This window comes from Rhizophagus irregularis, chromosome 14 (assembly GCF_026210795.1).
Source record: "Rhizophagus irregularis chromosome 14, complete sequence".
NCBI lineage: Eukaryota > Fungi > Glomeromycota > Glomeromycetes > Glomerales > Glomeraceae > Rhizophagus > Rhizophagus irregularis.
In genome coordinates, this window is record NC_089442.1 from 3,865,188 (window position 1) to 3,883,167 (window position 17,980).

General features: G+C 29.1%; 3 protein-coding genes across 3 annotated transcripts; 1 reads left to right on the forward strand and 2 right to left on the reverse strand.

Annotated features, from left to right (window-relative positions):
- Window positions 1–1,821: 1,821 nt before the first annotated feature.
- OCT59_006542 (uncharacterized protein) lies at window positions 1,822–2,769 on the forward strand (the record flags this gene model as incomplete). The annotated part of the gene is made up of 1 exon (XM_025310629.2): window positions 1,822–2,769. The coding sequence occupies one exon, from the start codon at window positions 1,822–1,824 to the stop codon at window positions 2,767–2,769; it is 948 nt and encodes a 315-aa protein (XP_025180470.2).
- Window positions 2,770–13,970: 11,201 nt separating this feature from the next.
- On the reverse strand, window positions 13,971–16,695 carry OCT59_006543 (uncharacterized protein). Its single transcript, XM_066141323.1, has 10 exons — window positions 16,144–16,695; window positions 15,971–16,054; window positions 15,720–15,865; window positions 15,395–15,647; window positions 15,274–15,330; window positions 15,147–15,190; window positions 14,962–15,078; window positions 14,590–14,882; window positions 14,379–14,521; window positions 13,971–14,278 (listed from the first exon to the last, which is right to left on the reverse strand). Exons 1-10 carry the CDS (start codon window positions 16,657–16,659, stop codon window positions 14,120–14,122), a joined length of 1,812 nt encoding a protein of 603 aa, XP_065998121.1. The 5' UTR covers window positions 16,660–16,695; the 3' UTR covers window positions 13,971–14,119.
- Window positions 16,696–16,820: 125 nt separating this feature from the next.
- Window positions 16,821–17,947, reverse strand: OCT59_006544 (uncharacterized protein). The gene has a single exon (XM_066141324.1). It carries the CDS (start codon window positions 17,088–17,090, stop codon window positions 16,845–16,847), a length of 246 nt encoding a protein of 81 aa, XP_065998122.1. The 5' UTR covers window positions 17,091–17,947; the 3' UTR covers window positions 16,821–16,844.
- Between the last annotated feature and the right edge of the window lie 33 nt (window positions 17,948–17,980).

Below are 17,980 nucleotides of genomic sequence, written 5' to 3' on the forward strand. Positions count from 1 at the left end.
GATAAAATTGTTGAAAGTTACGAAATACTGATAATCGTTAACAAACAGACGAAAAAGCGTTAAATAGTTTCATATCATTAACAAATAGACGATAAAATTGTTGAGATTTCGTCATTATACATAAATATGTTACACAGTATAGAATGTAACCGATTGGAATGAAGCTTACCAATTTCGTAGGCATGCTCCAATTCAGGGGGCAAAACCAAATGGAATGGACCATTCTCCCTTTCATTGGTATGACTTTGGGTGCGACTTTTGGTATTTGATCTGGTTCGGCTTCTGCTGATTCGATGACTTTTAGTATGTGATCTGGTACGGCTTCTGCCAGTTCGATGATGTGATTTGGTTCGGCTTCTGCTGGTTCGATGACTTTTAGTATGTGATCTGGTATGGCTTTTACCTGACCTATCACTTTTATGACTTTGTTCTATAATAAAAGATTATTGTAAAAGAATTATTATTGTACCAAAAATTAACAAATGAGAAAAAGGGAGAATTTTTTTTTTAAGAAAAAATGGCCTTTTTATGTCTATTTTTTTGATCAGTTTTTCTTTTGATCAATTTAATTACTCCGGATATACTATTAAGCTAACTTATACTATTAAACTATTTAACTTATACTATTAAACTATTTTCCAAACAAATCGAGTGATATAATCTAATATTATACTTAACTTTGCCAATTTTAAAAAAAATCAGAATAATTAATCGAATACTATACTAATTTTACTTAATTTTCCAAACAAATCGAATGATATAATCTAATACTATACTGAATTTTGCTTAATTTTTCAAAAAAATCAGAATAATTAATCGAATACTATACTAATTTTACTTAATTTTCCAAACAAATCGAATGATATAATCTAATACTATACTGAATTTTGCTTAATTTTTCAAAAAAATCGGAATAATTAATCAAATACTATACTAATTTTACTTAATTTTCCAAACAAATCGAATGATATAATCTAATACTATACTGAATTTTGCTTAATTTTTCAAAAAAATCAGAATAATTAATCGAATACTATACTAATTTTACTTAATTTTCCAAACAAATCGAATGATATAATCTAATACTATACTGAATTTTGCTTAATTTTTCAAAAAAATCAGAATAATTAATCGAATACTATACTAATTTTACTTAATTTTCCAAACAAATCGAATGATATAATCTAATACTATACTGAATTTTGCTTAATTTTTCAAAAAAATCAGAATAATTAATCGAATACTATACTAATTTTACTTAATTTTCCAAACAAATCGAATGATATAATCTAATACTATACTGAATTTTGCTTAATTTTTCAAAAAAATCAGAATAATTAATCTAATACTATACTAATTTTACTTAATTTTCCAAACAAATCGAATGATATAATCTAATACTATACTGAATTTTGCTTAATTTTTCAAAAAAATCGGAATAATTAATCGAATACTATACTAATTTTACTTAATTTTCCAAACAAATCGAATGATATAATCTAATACTATACTAAATTTTGCTTAATTTTGAATAAATCGGAATAATTAATCCAATACTATACTAAATTTTGCTTAATTTTCCAGACAAATCGAGTGATATAATCTAATACTATTAAACTTTGCTTAATTTTGAATAAATCGGAATAATTAATCTAATACTATACTAAATTTACTTAATTAATATGAATTTTATACCGATTGATTAACGTAACAGCGAACTTTCAGTATTAAGAAAAATTATTGAGTCAATTCTGATATAATGCGTACCGATTCTATCTTGAATAATAAGTTATAATCTGATATATTGCAATTGATAATAATATGCCACCAAAACCTGCAATCAAACCCAGAAAAAAGGTCTCGTATCATTGTGATGAATGTAACGGAAAATTAGTTGATCTAAGAACAAAAGTAAAACACGAGGCTGAATATGAGCAAATGAATCGTTCATCAAGATCTACAAAGGTCAGTAAATCAGTATCAAAGCGAGTTCAAATAGACAATAATGATGATGAAACTTCAAACGCATCCTCAAGTTCATCGGGTTCATCAAGTTCATCAACATCCGAATCACAAGAACCAATTCACATCCCGACTAAACGAGAAAGAAAAGAGAAATTTAAAGCAGTGGAATCGGCTGTTAATGATGTATTGATTGATGAACTTGATAACGAAGATACTGGCTTCAGCTCACCGATTGATGACGACCAAAGTGAAGACTTGAATGATGAAACTTCTGATGATGAACGATTCGCTGCTCCTGAATTAGAGGATTTTGGCGATAATGAAGATTTCATATGTGCTGATTCAGATGTAGAATTTTCTGAATCTTGGATACTTATATGGATATTTAAGTATCAATCAAGATTCCGTCATTCCGAGGTTTCCATATCTTCCTTGATTGGATTCTTTAGCCAAGTATTGAAAGATGCTGATTCAAAAAGATTTGCTAATTTCCCATCCTCATCCTATTCTGCAAAGAAATTGCTACGCATTGACAAGGCAACAAAAACATATGCTGTGTGCCCGAAATGTAACAATCTGTATAAAATTAGGGAAATTTTAGGACAAAATGAACAAGTAACGGAAGCGTCACCAGAACTCAAGTGTAGTCGAGTTGAGTTTCCTAAACATCTGATGAAAAAGTATAGGGAGGTTTGCGGAGAGGAATTGCTAAAGAACGTTCCAGTAAATAATGGTTATATAAAGCGTCCTCGCATAGTATTCCCTATGCCAGATTTAAAAACACAAATTTTTACTATGTATTAACGTCCTAATTTCGAATAAAATTTAGCAAAATAGGCAAATCGGCATGTTAACGGAGATATATTAGCAGACATTTATGATGGAGAGGTTTGGAAAACATTCAAGTCGGATGATACCCTATTTTTTACGCCCGAACTCGCTGATTCCAATCTAAGAATAATGATTAACCTCGATTGGTTTCAACCTTTCGATCGAACAATATATAGCACGGGTGTGATTTATGGGGTAATATGCAATCTTCCTCGTGAAATACGATTTAGACAGGAGAATATGCTAATCCTAGGACTACTTTCAGGACCGCACGAAGTACATGCAGATAACATAAATCATTTTTTATTGCCAATTATTACGGAATTACTCGAATTTTGGACAGGAGTTATTATAAAAATGCCGAATAATCCAACTGGCAAAACAGTACGAATGGCAATTATCTGTTGCAGTAGCGATATTCCTGCTGCAAGAACATTATGCGGCCATATATCAGCGTTGGCAGCTTGTCATCGGTGCTGCAAATGAGCTAACAATGGTAATTTTAGTAATTTCAATGATATGACTAATTGGTTTAAACCAAGGGATTTAGAAGATTTCTGACAAAATGCTATTGCATGGCGTAATTGCAAAACAAAAGATGAAAGAAATCAGTATGTTTCAAATCATATGTGCCGATTTTTGAAATTAGTCTAAATTAAGATTTTTATAAAAATTTAATATTTTAGTAAGATTAACATTACACAAATCTAAATTAAATATGTGTTACATATTTACGTAACTCAGATTTAATAAAAAATAAAAAAATTTTTTTAATCAATATTCAAAAATAACGGTAATAACCACTTCTTTTTCCCCATCACTCCCATCACTTTTCCATCATTTTTCTATTCACTTTTATTAAATATGACAAAAAAGTTTATAAGCAAATATAGCAGTTATTTTTAAGTGGTAAGTAAAAGAAAAAACTTAATATTTTATATACATAGATAAGACATATTTTTTCATAATTTTTAGCTTTAATTTATTGTTTTTTCTTTGTAAAAAATACATGCAAATAAAAAATAATTATGATGTAAAATAGTTGTAAAATGAATAATAAGATATTCTTTTTTTTAAAATAACTAATTATATATTTGTTTTTTATCTTTTAAAATTATTTCATTAGATTTATTCTACTAAAATCCTTAAATGGCAAATAAAATCTTTTAAATAAAGTAAAAGAATTTGGGATTCTTTTATGAAAGCATTTTTTGGTAAGAAATAAAATTTTCAGATCGGACTTTATGCAGGTGACAAAATCGTGCATTATTATTCCTGGAGATATGCTAACGTCATCATTTTACATTCATTTGAAAGCTGAGAATTTGCTCTATCGTAAGAATCAAAGATCAGGAAAATTGGATCACTGGATGAGGCGTAATTAACGATCAAAGTCAAATCAAATTTAAAAATTAAAAATAAATATATTAGACGTAATTATTCACAATCCAGTGATTCAATTCATTCGATTTTAGGCTTATTAGATAGACCTCAATTTTCTCTTTCAAATGAATATAATTTCATTCGTGTAGCTTGCATCTACAGGTATTTAATAAATTTTTTTATATCAGATTTTATCAAATTTATAAAATTTTATATTAATAATATAATTGATGATTCCTAAACATCTACATAAATTAAACGAATTATTTTAAATTTATTTTAAAGATAAAAGTTGGCATCACCTTAGGGAGCAAAGATCATTCAAATTGAATCACTATATGTGAAGTAATTAATGATCAAATTTAGATAAAATTCAATAATATACTGAACGTGATTACTGAACAACTAGTGATTCAATTCACTTGATTTTAGATTCATTAGATAGATCTCGATTTTCTCTTTCAAATGAATGTAAATTTATTTGTATAGCTTATTTCTACGAAGAATTATCAATGATTTTGTCATGAGAGTTATATTTGATCTTTTAAATTTTAATGATATCTTATATTAAAAAAAAATTAAAAATTATATAATTAATTAGTTTTTTTTGCATTATCTGGTATAAATTTATTATTCTTATATAAATGATAATTTATATTTGCTTTAATAAAATTATTTTTGTGTAAAAAAATTAGATTCCAAGGATCGGCCCATATGAATCTTGTTAGGTGGACAGAATTGTTAAGATTACCCTACTTCAATCCAATCAGACATTGCGTCGTAGACCCAGTGCATAATTTATTTCTCGGAATTGCCAGCTGGATTGTAAAACGTTTATGGATTGATGGAGGAAAAATATCTAAGGACGATTTTAAAATTATGGAAAAACGAGCGGAAGCTATTAAACTGCCAGCCGACATGGGTCGAATTCCAAATAAAATATCGACAGGGGAAGGTTTTTTTGGATTCACTGCTGATCAGTGGAAAACCTTCATTTTGGTGTATTCAACACCAATAATGTGGGATTTGCTATCAGTGAATGATCGTGAAATTTTAGGAAATTTCGTAAGAGCCTGTTCCTTGTTGGTTTGCCGAATCATTAATACCAATAAAATAAATGAGGCCCATAACAGATTACTCAAAATTGGTCAACTCATTGAAGAACATTATGGTGAAAATTTAATTACACCAAATATACACCTTTCTTTGCATATAGCCGAATGCTGTCGTGACTATGGTCCAATATACTCTTTTTGGTGTTATTCGTTTGAACAAATGAATGGGATCTTAGGTAAATATTTTAATAATGAATGTCTCGGATTTTAATTAATATATCATAAATTTGCCCTTTAGATTCCTATCCCAATTCAAAACGATATATTGAACCGGAATTGCTAAGAATTATTGTGCAGAATTGCAGAATCAATGATCTTAATTCAATCGGGCAACCAGAAGCTTGTTAATGGTCTTAAGTTAATTGAACCTCGGCAAACAACTGGTTCATTAGCGGTATATGATGACCTCAGATTAGAAGAATTGGTGCAGTTCAAATGGATTTTTTGCAGCGAATTAGAAGATACGATCACTGGCAGTGAAATTTATCCGGACAATTTATTAAGTCCAATTAAAAACCGTGTTGATTTACCCGACAATTTGTATGAACAGTTGATTACTTATTATAATGAAGTTTATGGTGAAAAGATGGATGTTGAATTCGGCTCCATGTCAAATCTGATCAGTCGAGGTTTACAGAATAATTCGTATGTAGTTGTTCAACCAATAATTAATCAATGCGGAAGAATTCAAGTGGCAGCTGAAATTTTTAGATCCGCGCTAGCACCTCGATATAAGAAAAATTCTTATATTTTAGCAAAATTTACCCAAGATAACGAATCGATTGAATTATACCCAGGAATGGTGCAATTTTATTTCGAGCATGTATTGCGACTTCCAACTATTGGTGAAAGAACGCACAAACTTGCTTACGTCAAATGGTACCTACCGGTTAATGATCATCGAATTAGATTTTACTGCCGAGCTGAACAGGATGATGACCGCAGTGTTAATATTGAACTCTGAAAACTTAATGAATTTTATGAAATGTCTCGTGATAGTATAATTCCAATTCATAATATTTATAGCCGGTTTATTCCTACTAATTTTACAATCGGAACAAATAACAATAATAATAACAGCAGACGGAAGGCAAAAACTTATATGGCAGTAGTACCGATTAATAGGAAGTTCCATTTATAATTTCTATTATTAATAAATCGTAATAAATCAGTTATTTTATTTTATACTTGCCAAGTATACTTAGTGAATATTCATATCAAATGTATTGTCAAATATTATAAATTTGGTAAAATAATGTAATATATATGTATGGTATTATAGACCAACGGATTAATTTATAGCTACCAATCGGTTTATTCCTATTAGATTCAGTTTCACATATAGTAATAAACTAAATATGGGTATCGAAACTCCTAAGAGCATTTCCGAACGTTTCTTTGCGTTTTGCATATACGAATCGAAACTCAACCCATAACCTAAACTTCTACCGAAACTCGAAACAACTTCTGATATTCCGAAACCTATCCCGATATCCCGAAACCAGCATTACCCAATTAAATTGCTTAAACAACTGTGCCATACGTCATATTGACGAAATCACGTGCTCAATAATCATCAAGAAATTCATAATACCCGACGCTATGTGAGGATTGAGGAATATAATGGAGTGAACAAATTCTACCCTAATAGTTATATAGTTAATTTGGATTTAATGTTAGGAATAATTTAATAGTGAACAAACTATTAGAAATTGAACTTGATACCTTTATTTAAGATTTACTGTAAGGAAAACTAATAAAAATTTTGGGCATATTTCGGTTTCAGGTCGGGATTCGGGAATTGGAAAAATATATGCATTTCCGAAACTCTATTTCGTATATACCGAAACCGATAGAGTTTCGGGAAGTTTCGGTTTCGTTACCCATGTTTATAATAAACCAAATGATGACTATTGAATAATTACCTAATTTATTTAAATTAATAAATCCTTTCAATCCGGATAGCCTAAATTTTTACATAGTTATCAATCGGGTATATGCCCTATTGATTACTAATTTTTGGCTAACCTATTAGTTTAATAGTTACCAATAGGGTATATGCCCGATTTTTTAGCTTTCGACCTGTGTGATGTATTTTTATTTTTATATTTTACTTAATTTCTCACCAAGTATTAATCCTAAAAATGCGATTTTACTACCATTAGATTCACCTTGTTAAGACGATTCCAATGAGATATATTTCATCCTTTTCTGATTACTAAATCAAAAGTTAGCAAACTGCCTGATTGGTGACGGTATTTGGCGAAAATGCCAATTAGTCACCAATTAGTCACCAACCAGTTACCAATTAGCTACCTGATTGGTGACCGATTGGTGACTAATTGATGCCTGATTTTTCACTTTTTGACCTGTAAAACCTAACATTAGTAGATAGGTCAAGTTGTTCAAAAATGTAATCTGATCAAAAATTCTTGCCCAACATCTCATTTATAGATTGAGATAATGCATAATTTATAAGCTGAATGTGATGTTTAAGGTCTTATTAGCAGATTTACTATAATAACATATAATAATGCCAGTAATAATAACTACTCTTTATTAAAAATTAGGACTTTTAATATTGTTAGTGTTACCTAATACTGAGTTTTTTGTAACCACTATCTCAACAACAGAGAATCAATTCATGTAAATCCTAATTCAAGATGTTGTTTAATTCAAGTGTGTGCAGTTGGAACAGGTATTAATAATCAATCTGCAAGAACCACTTACATTAGTCATTGCCCACAAATTCTAGGTATCTAACTGGAATATATATTTTTACAATTGAGCCTACAGAGAATGCAGATTGCAGAGTATAATTTACTGGTTAATACTATATAATTATATTAATTTTATGCAATACTACAAAACTCTATAGTATAGTAACAAAATATAGTGTTTTAATTATTTTATGGTTTGTGCAGAGTTTACTTCTTCATAATTGAATTTAAATCATCTGAAATTTGACCACCAATATTACAGTATAATTAATATTTATAAATCTGTAAAAAAAATTTTCAAGTATTTCAAGAACAGTATTTTTGGATATATTCTTGGATATTTTAATATTTGTTATACTGTATAATGTGATATTTATGTATTTGAAAATTTGAGATGTATACTCAGCAAAAAATACTGTCAAATCAAATCATGCTATACTGAACTCAGCTGACACTATACTAAACTCAGCTAGGCTTTTCATTTCGCCGAAACCCATCTTATTGAATGGATATTTCGTCGAATGGATATTTTGCCGAATGATCATTTCAATGTTTCACTGAATAATTATTTATTCCATTTGGTTATTTTATTGTTTTATACTAAAATAGTCATAAAGAATTTTTTCTAGAAAAATTAAATTTATCTCGTATTAATCTTTTTTTAACTTACTTTTTCGTGAATAAATGTTTTCAGGATTATAAAATTATTTATTGCTTAGCAATTAATATCAGTTACTTGAATGTTAAAGTGATAATATCCTGGAAAAAAAAAAAGAAATCTAAAAATAATTTATTTCATTACGCGATGAATATTTTTCATAAAATGTTAATCGCTACCATCTTCGGCGAAATGGGCTATTCAGTGAAATGGATTCGATAAAATGCACTTTCGGCGAAACATTCTTTCGACGAAATGGCTTCGGTGAAATGGATTTCAGAGAAATGTACCATAACCTATTTTCACAATAAATAGTATTAAATATTAAAAAAGAAAAAAAATTATTAACTATTCAGTTATTAGAGTTTAATCAAATTATAGTACAATATAGATGATTTTTAACTGGTAAGTTGACTGTTAGTGAATTTTTTTTGACAAATTTCTTAACACAGATACTAAAATGTTAACAGTCAGCGGTCATGTCATTTGACTTGCTTTTTACTATATAAAATTTTATTTATGAATAATTATAATTATAAACAGTTCTAATATAACATGAAATTTTTTCATAAACTAAGCATTTATATCTAAGAATTATTTTGAAATCAGCTCATCTGTATAGAGTTTTTTACCTTGTCACGTAAAACCATTTCTATATTTGTTTACACCGAATCGAAGGGACGTTTCGCCGAAGGGACATTTCACCGAATGGACATTTCACCGTAAGTAAGTTTCGCTGAAGCCATTTTACCGAATGGACACTTCGCCGAATGGATATTTTGTCAAATGAACATTTCGCCGAAAAATTATTTATTCTTTATTTGATGATTTTTATTAAATTTATCTTGTTGTTTATGGATTATAAAGTTATTTAGCAATTAATATCAGTTACTTGAAAGTTGAAGTGATAATATCCTGGAAAAAATATCTCTAGAAATGATATCATTTTCGGTAAAATGGAATTCAGAGGAATGGACGATTCAGTGAAATGGATTCGGACGAAATATCCCTTCGGTGAAACGTCCCTTCGGCGAAATGGCTTCTGCGAAGCGTAATGGATTGTAACCATTTCAAGTTAATGTCAGCCCAGATTTAGCCAAAATTTAAGTACTTTGAGTCGTTAGGTTTTTTTGTTGGATTTAAAAAAAAAAAATTGCTAAAAATCTTTTTGTACCTTGTACCTTTTTATTTATAACAGCTTAAAAACACTATTATAGAGCTTGAATGTTGAGAGAAAAGGAATTAAAGGAATGTGAACTTATTTTAAGAGAATGAGAAGCAAAAATTTGTGTAATTGAATTAATTGAATTATCTAATCTTGAAAACGGAACGTGAATTAAATCAAAATTAATGTTTAATTATTAAGCTTAGAATACTATAAAATTAATAATTCAATCAGTTCTAATTAAATTAGCAGTGTAAGAAAATAAGAAAGACTACAATATAAAGTATTATTTTATAAACATAACAATATACATTATACAGTATAATAAAATAAAAAGGATGTAAATAAACATAATAAAAATAAATTTAAATTAAGCTGTTGAGTATAAGAAAATACAACCGAGTATAATATCGTCATACTATACTCAGCAAGACCTTTTTCCGGGAGTTTATTTTTATCAAAAATATAATTTATATAACTTTCCATACACCAAATGGTTTCTTGCTTTTCTCAAATTAATAAATATTATTTATTTAATAGAAATCATTATGAAAAATAATTTAGGAATAAAAAATTAAAATAAAAAATTAAATAACTGAAAATAATTAATGGCTATTATAATATTAATTAATATAAATAAAAGAATTGATAAATTAAGTGTACGATTATGCCCTAGAGTTAAATGCGTGGAGCTCAACAATAATTACGGATAGTATCTTAGGCCCTATTAGAGAATAATTGAATTATGTTCTTGGTGGTTGTTATTTTCGCGAAGCTGAAGCTGGGATATAGGCTATTTTCCCTCATGTTCGATACTTACGACGTCCTGTTTGTTATTAAAAAATAAATAAAAATTAATATTTTCAAAAAAAAAGTGTGGTTAATAAATGCCACTGCGTTAATGAATTAATGAATATACTTACGCTGCAGCCTATTTATTAAATAAAAATTAACAATTAGCAGTTAATATCTTTCAAAAATAAGTGTAAACATAATAATAAAGATACAAACTATTTATTATTTAAAGTAAAAAGGAAAATTAACGATTAGTATTCTCAAAAACATGCTGTATATCAATAATAAAGATAGCGAAGATACTTACCACCTATTTAAAATAAAATAAAAAATTATTCAGTTAGCAGTGAGTGTTTTTCAAAAACAAGCGCTACCATAATAATAACGGTTATGAAGATACTTACATACTGTTTGTTATTTAAGCGATAGAAGAAAAATTGCATTTATTAATATTTTTTAAGAACAATAACATTGTATATAATAATAATGATAACACTTACCTTCTATTATTTATTTAAAATAAAAGAGAAGATAAAAAAGTTAATATTTTTTTAAAAAACAATAACATCGATAATGTCAACACTTACCCGCGCCTATTTATATACATATATATATATTAAAAAAAGAGGGTTAAATTTAAATATTTTAAAAACATAATACAGTAATAACTGTTATGAAGCCGATACTTACAGCCTATTTATTTTTTTAAGTAAAATTTATTAGTTAGTATTTAAAAAAATAGGTACCATAAAATAACTACAACAATGAATACTTACAGTCTATGTATTATTTAAAATTAAGTAAAAGGAAAATTAAAGTTTGATATTTTCAGTTAACAATGATTCGCGAACTTTTAAGGTTTGATAATAGTAATACTTACAATCACCTATTTATTAATTAAGATGAAATAAAAAGGTAACATTTAATTATTTTAATAATCATAATGAAGTTACTTACAGTCTTTTTCAGCAACTGGTAACGCTAAAGCGGCAACAGAGAAGATAATCAAAAAGAGAAGGAAGATATTGAATTTCATTATGTCTTTTGGTAGGTTCACTTTTTTCTTATAGAGAAATTTCTTGATTTTTTCAAATCGTTAGTTAACCTAGTTTAATAATAAAATTTTTTTTTTGAAAAAGTGTTGTAACTCGAACGCGTATTTATATTATATTACGGGAGGTCATTATTAAATCACTTGACTAATTATATATATAATAAAGAACAAATAATTTAACTAGATAATGTAATTTTATATAATAAAGGGATAGATAATTTGAAGTCTAAAAACTCTAAAAAAAATAGAGAAATCATTATCATAACTCATAAGCTACACTTAGTGCGATGGGTTATAACATCCTAAATTTCACTTGATGACATTGGGATTCAAATCATTTCATCGACAAACGTTTATAATAAACTGTAATTTTTAATTTTTAAATTAAATATTTTTTTTTTTTTAAAAAAAAAGTAATTTATTATATCTTTCGTACAAAAATAATTAATATTGTTCTAATTTAGCAATTATAATCAATTTTTTTTATTGCAAAATGATGTGATTGTTGGTGAGATTAACCAGACCTTTTTACCGAAAATTATCTCAAAACTTACTGACAATGATTTTCCTGATAAGATTTCGACCATTTCACCGACAGGGTTTGGTGGGTTATTTCATCGACAAATACTTTTAATTTTTATTACTCAATATATTATTTCCTAATATAATAATCACTAAATACAAAAATTTGATGTTAATGTATTATGAATAATTTCATATCATATAAACACTAAATGTATGCCATTTAAAATAATTTATGGGTACGAAACTACGAATAAAAAAGAAAAAATATATATTAATAATTGTAACTATTATTAGAGCTTACCTTCAAATTACAGTACAATATAAAATTCGGTGAAATAATTTTAGGTGAAATGAACTTTGAGAAGGTGCGCATTCAAGTTTACTACACCAATGGCAAAGTTTATTGGTGTTGGCAGGCAATCCCCATTGTAAATTCATCCTTGAAAACTAATAGTCATTTCCATGGCAACTCAGATCAGGTAAAGGTGATATATGCTTACCATTTGGGTTTATAGGAATTAAGAGATAGGGCCTTTTAGGTATAACTTCTTGCAAAATAAGAGTTTCTGATGATTAATATATATACTATAATCAGTGTTATCTATATCTGCCATTCAGTGATTCTTCACGAACTAACCTAGACCTAACTAATACTAATCCTACCTTAATATAAATCTAATACTAATATTAACCTAATAATAACCCTAATCCTAACCCTAACCATAATTCTAACCCTAACTCTAACCCTAATAATAAACTTTAATTTCTATGTCTGATTTAAATTTTAATTACGGAAATTATAAAGATTTTATCAAACGGTTTAAAAGAAATGATAAATGGATTATATTTTATAAAAAAAATATAGCTTTTTTGTAAGTTTTGAGAAATTATGACTTTATATTAATTTATTGAAATTTAAATTTAAAATCTTTTCTTTTAGCTTTTAGTTAAACATTGTAGTGCCTGAAGTTTTTTAGCTTCTAAAATGAAAGATATAATGTATCATTTTTAAAGAATTTAACCTTCCTACAATCCCTACAGTAAGTATAACATTAAAAGAAAGCAAAATCTGGAAATAGAAGGAAAGCATGGCTGTGAAAATTTGTTATAAAAATTTATTTAAAAAAATTAATAATTCTACATATGTCTAGGATACTGCAACTCCTAAAAGGAAAAAAGCATTTATCAAAGATTCAGATTGCATACACAATAAGTATTTGTGAAAGACTATTAAACTCACAGAATTTACATATGTAGGTTACCAAATCAGTCATAAAACCCATTTTGATGAAGAATTTGGTAAGCATTAGAAATTTGAATAAATAGTAATGGTAAAAAACTAATTTTAGTGCAATATATATAATTTGTAGTTATTCCAGTGTACTCTTAAAGTATTCTTCTAAATGGACCATGAATATGAGCACCATATTTCTGGTGTTTCATTATCATGCTTATGTCTTAAAAGGGCTAATGATTTTCCTATTCTTTCATATAATTCATCATGATCAAGTGAACAAAGCTTAAAGTAGGCATTACTATCTAAATCCATCTTTTACAAGTTGTTTGTTAACGAATTATAGTGAATTTAGCACTTTATAGTGAATTAAACAATTTATAGCTATTTAGTTGGTTATATATCAACTTATTATAGAAAATGGAGAAAAATCACACAGTGATCATCAGTTTTACGTGACCTTTGCCGTGTACAAACCGCGGCTCACTTGATTAAAAAATCACTAACCCAATATGGGCAAACTAATTGTAAAATAATTCTGTTAAATGATTGTATTACAATGTATTGCGCAATATTTTCCGATGCATATGCATATTTAGAAAGGCTCAAAGATTACATTAATATATATACACAAGTTAATCATATAAGCGAAACGTCTTATTATTCCATACACGCTAATCCTTATATATATCTTTTAAAATACGTATCCGCCTTACACGTTGTTCACAATCTGCATATTGTTTAAGGATGACAGATGTGCGCCCTTTTCTATGTAATCTTGATGCTTTTACTGCCAAGTCATTCCGAATAGTTTCAATATGATTGAGTGTTAACTATATAAGGGAAAAAATTAATTAACAAAAAGTATCTTTCCAGACAAATGAAATCGGTATGCCTAACTGTCATAAAGTAGCGGTGAAATAGAAGACAAACCTCAATTCGTAACAATGTTACGACTAATTTCTCAATCATGAGTAATTGTGCATTTGATTGTGGTAACTTTGTTTTTTTAAGTAAGCCTAGCCTCCACAAACCTCTCGATTTCCAATCCATGGCATAGACGTTATAAAAAAAGCCTAACAAGTAATATAAATTTGAATAGATGATCCAACAATTGATGATGTGCTTTTCCTGAAAATCTTACCATACGAGTGGACTCCAATTGTATATAATTGTTTGAAATCTGTACACTCCACTCCATTATTATCGATTGCTTCGTGCAATAATACGTCGCGCATTGCAACCATCAAATCAATCTTATCGCTCAACTTCTTTGATTTACAGGCCTCTGGCAATCCCCCAGATCGTAACCCAATAACCATTTCAAATCCGTCACATGTAACCCTAAAGTCGCATTTTTGTCCTATCAGAGACCTGTCTGTTGGTTTCTTCGTTGAATTTGTAATGAATGCAGATGCAATACTTTGTATCTCTCCTCTAAAAAATCATGTCAAAATATTTTATTATTAACAAATAGAATATAGTTTGGTGAAACCGGGAATTTCAATATCCTTACTCATCGTATATAAACTTCTGGTGATACGTCAGGATGCCTTTAGTTATCATGTTCGTAAAATTATTGGAGAACATAGCCTCTGGGATCGAGGTTTGTAATCTTTCCAGATTATAAGCGCTTCCATATAGTAAACATCAAAAGTTAATTAAATGTTATCTAACATGAAATAGAGATGATGAACTTACTAGGCTTGGATTAGTCTTCGTATAGAGTTGATCTTTGAATTTCCCTTCAATCAAGCAAATAGTGGTGGACATGAAAATTAAAGTTCAGAAATTTAAAGTCATGATAGTAATAAAATCGATGTCATACCTCAATTGTACATTTTTCTATCGCTGTGATTAGATCATCTGGCTTCTTTCTTATTACCTTAATGAATTCACAAGTCAGCCAATCATCAAACAAGTAAAATGAAGATGTGAGCGCTTGTTACCTCTTGGATTTTATCAAATAAGTCGTACAACGTTTCTTCTTGAGATCGCCGTTTTGCTTCATTACTAGTGGTAGTATTATTTCCTCTACTGCTGTTATTAGTCCCTTCCGGCTTATTATTGACTTCTTTTATATTTTTAAATTCCACTGTTTTGCTAAAATCATTTTTCATTTCTGACCATTCATTGTCGGTAAACAGTTTCTTGACTTCTGTATCTTCCCCAGATAAATCAAGTATTCCAAAAAATGCAGGACTGGCAAATAAACATTGAGATGTGTGATGTTAGAAAAAATTTTGCAATCGGGTTACTAAAATAAATGCTCACTATAGGTAAGCCTTTGATTTTGGAATTGTTAATCTATAGTTCTCCAAAACTTGAGAGACGTTTTTCCCTGTCGAGAGAATCCACGCATTAAATAGAGAACTTTCAACTTGTACAGCTTCCGGTTGAGAAATTTCTTCAGTTTCACTCTATTTGAAATAACAAAAAGAGTCAGCCCTCCAAAGCATGTTTGATCTAACGACCAGTAAGATCTAATTAGCCAATAAAGTATGTAAAAAGAAGATATGTTTTACCTCTTCAATCGAGAAATTCATAGCCTTGACATCTGAAATTTCATCATCATAGTCATATACTTCTTCGTCTTCGTGATCTTTGAACTTGTAAGTTGTAAGAGATAAGTTAGAATAAGTGGTGTTGATAGCATATTACGGTGCACCATAAAAAGCAATATGGATTAAGTACAAACCGGTTCAGATGGTACATCTTCTTCAAGGCGAATTCGTTTTTCACTAGACGATGAGGCTACTTCATTATCTTCTCCTATTCTTTTTTTGTCCGATGTGTTTCGCAAGAATTCAGAAAATTTACGTTCTGAGAATACTGTTGAATCGAGTATCCGAATTCTCTCGGCAATCTGCTTGTCAAGGTGCCGTTGATAGAATTCATTATATAAATCCTCACATTTTTTTCTTACTTCAGAACCTTCAAAGGTATTGCAAATGTCAAGAAGATCCTTGCAAAATACAGTTATACAACCCGGAAATTTTTTAATAGTATTCTGTGCAATACGCTTTAGAGACGTTTGCCAATCGCAGTAGACAGTGGACCATGGTAAAATTATTTCATCGGTTTTCAGACGAAAGCCTAAATAATGTTTTAACTGCCAGAATCGCGCTTCTACCATCTTAAAGTAAACGTAAGTATTTGTTTCATTATTTGCTTTAAAATCTAAGTATGTTTTAGTTCTAAGTACTGCAGTCATAATTCGCAATTCGCAATTCGCTTGAAATTCCGTAACAGGTAACGCGTTTTTCGCGAGCTGACGCGATTTTGTATGATCATCTGAATGATCTGAATCATCTGATAGGTCATGTTACACCGATTTTATTGAAAAATAGACAATTTCATTAATTTCATTGTTGGTTGTTAAAAATAATGAGGGTACAACTATGCTGAAGTTCGAGGACTTCCCTTGATATATTTATTAAGGAGACGCCTTACTTCATGTCTGCTCCAGGCAATTGGCGGTGAAGTTATGAGTTGCTTGGCGACTAACAACTGTCCGTGACTGCTCCAGGCAATTGGCGGCGGCAGTTGATCTGCTGACTTTGCTGAAGTTTCTCGTGTCTGCTCCAGGCAATTGGCGGCGAGGACTTCCCTTGATATATTTATTAAGGAGACGCCTTGCTTCATGTCTGCTCCAGGCAATTGGCGGTGAAGTTATGAGTTAGTAGATATTCAAGTTATTTCTTGATGGTCACCAGCCTCATTGATCATTCAATAGCACAAACGGCGTTAAAATTTCGAAATCCTACTTTATTATTAAGATAAAAAAGCCAGCTAAGTGATAATACATAATGAAATAAGCGAAATAATGATGCTATCAAAGAGGGAGGGAGTACGCGGATCCTAGGCCATTTAATGCGAGTCCTAGGCATCAAGTTATTTCTTTGCTCTCTCCCGATTTTGAAAAATATCTATAACTAATTTGTTCCTATCGTTATTAACTACAAGATTCTCACCCATACTCTTTTTCTACAATAGATCTCCGTAATAAATCATTCCACCCATATTTACAGAATTTCCGTCTATCTATATCACCCCACCCAGAGGCGGGAAGATCGATTAACATCGTGATGACACGCTTCAAGAATCTACCCGAGCAATAAACCAACTTACTTTATTATTACTTTACGGAATATACGTTTGATCGTTAATATCAATGATTTTAATAATAGTAAGTTTGATTGGTTTGAATTTTTCGCTTAACTTGCGCAATGTGGATAAAAACAAGACATCACCTATTTATAAAGTTTACAGGATTGGTCTTGGAATACACTTTGGGGAAAATTACGTTAATATGAATGCATCACAAAAATCTGATCAACAGCTTCTCCTTAATTTAACAATAAAAAATTTAACGCTATTCATAATCCATATGTAAAGATAATCAGGGGCTATACATAATTTTGAGAATGTGCAAGAAAGTTTGAGAATAAATTATTTTGCACAATTACTTGTTCTCATGATATTAAATTACTATAATATTACTGCACATGTATTTATCAAGCTACAATAAAACT

Bases quoted from the DNA above. Each gene is read 5' to 3' on its own strand.
- OCT59_006543 (XM_066141323.1), bottom strand. From the start codon at position 16,659: ATGACTGCAGTACTTAGAACTAAAACATACTTAGATTTTAAAGCAAAT. The intron at 14,883-14,961 runs GTAAGGATATTG...ATGATTTTTTAG, and splicing joins CAGAAGTTTATATACGATGA to AGGAGAGATACAAAGTATTG. The intron at 14,522-14,589 runs GTAAGATTTTCA...ATTACTTGTTAG, and splicing joins AATTGGAGTCCACTCGTATG to GCTTTTTTTATAACGTCTAT.
- OCT59_006544 (XM_066141324.1), bottom strand. From the start codon at position 17,090: ATGAAGCAAGGCGTCTCCTTAATAAATATATCAAGGGAAGTCCTCGCC.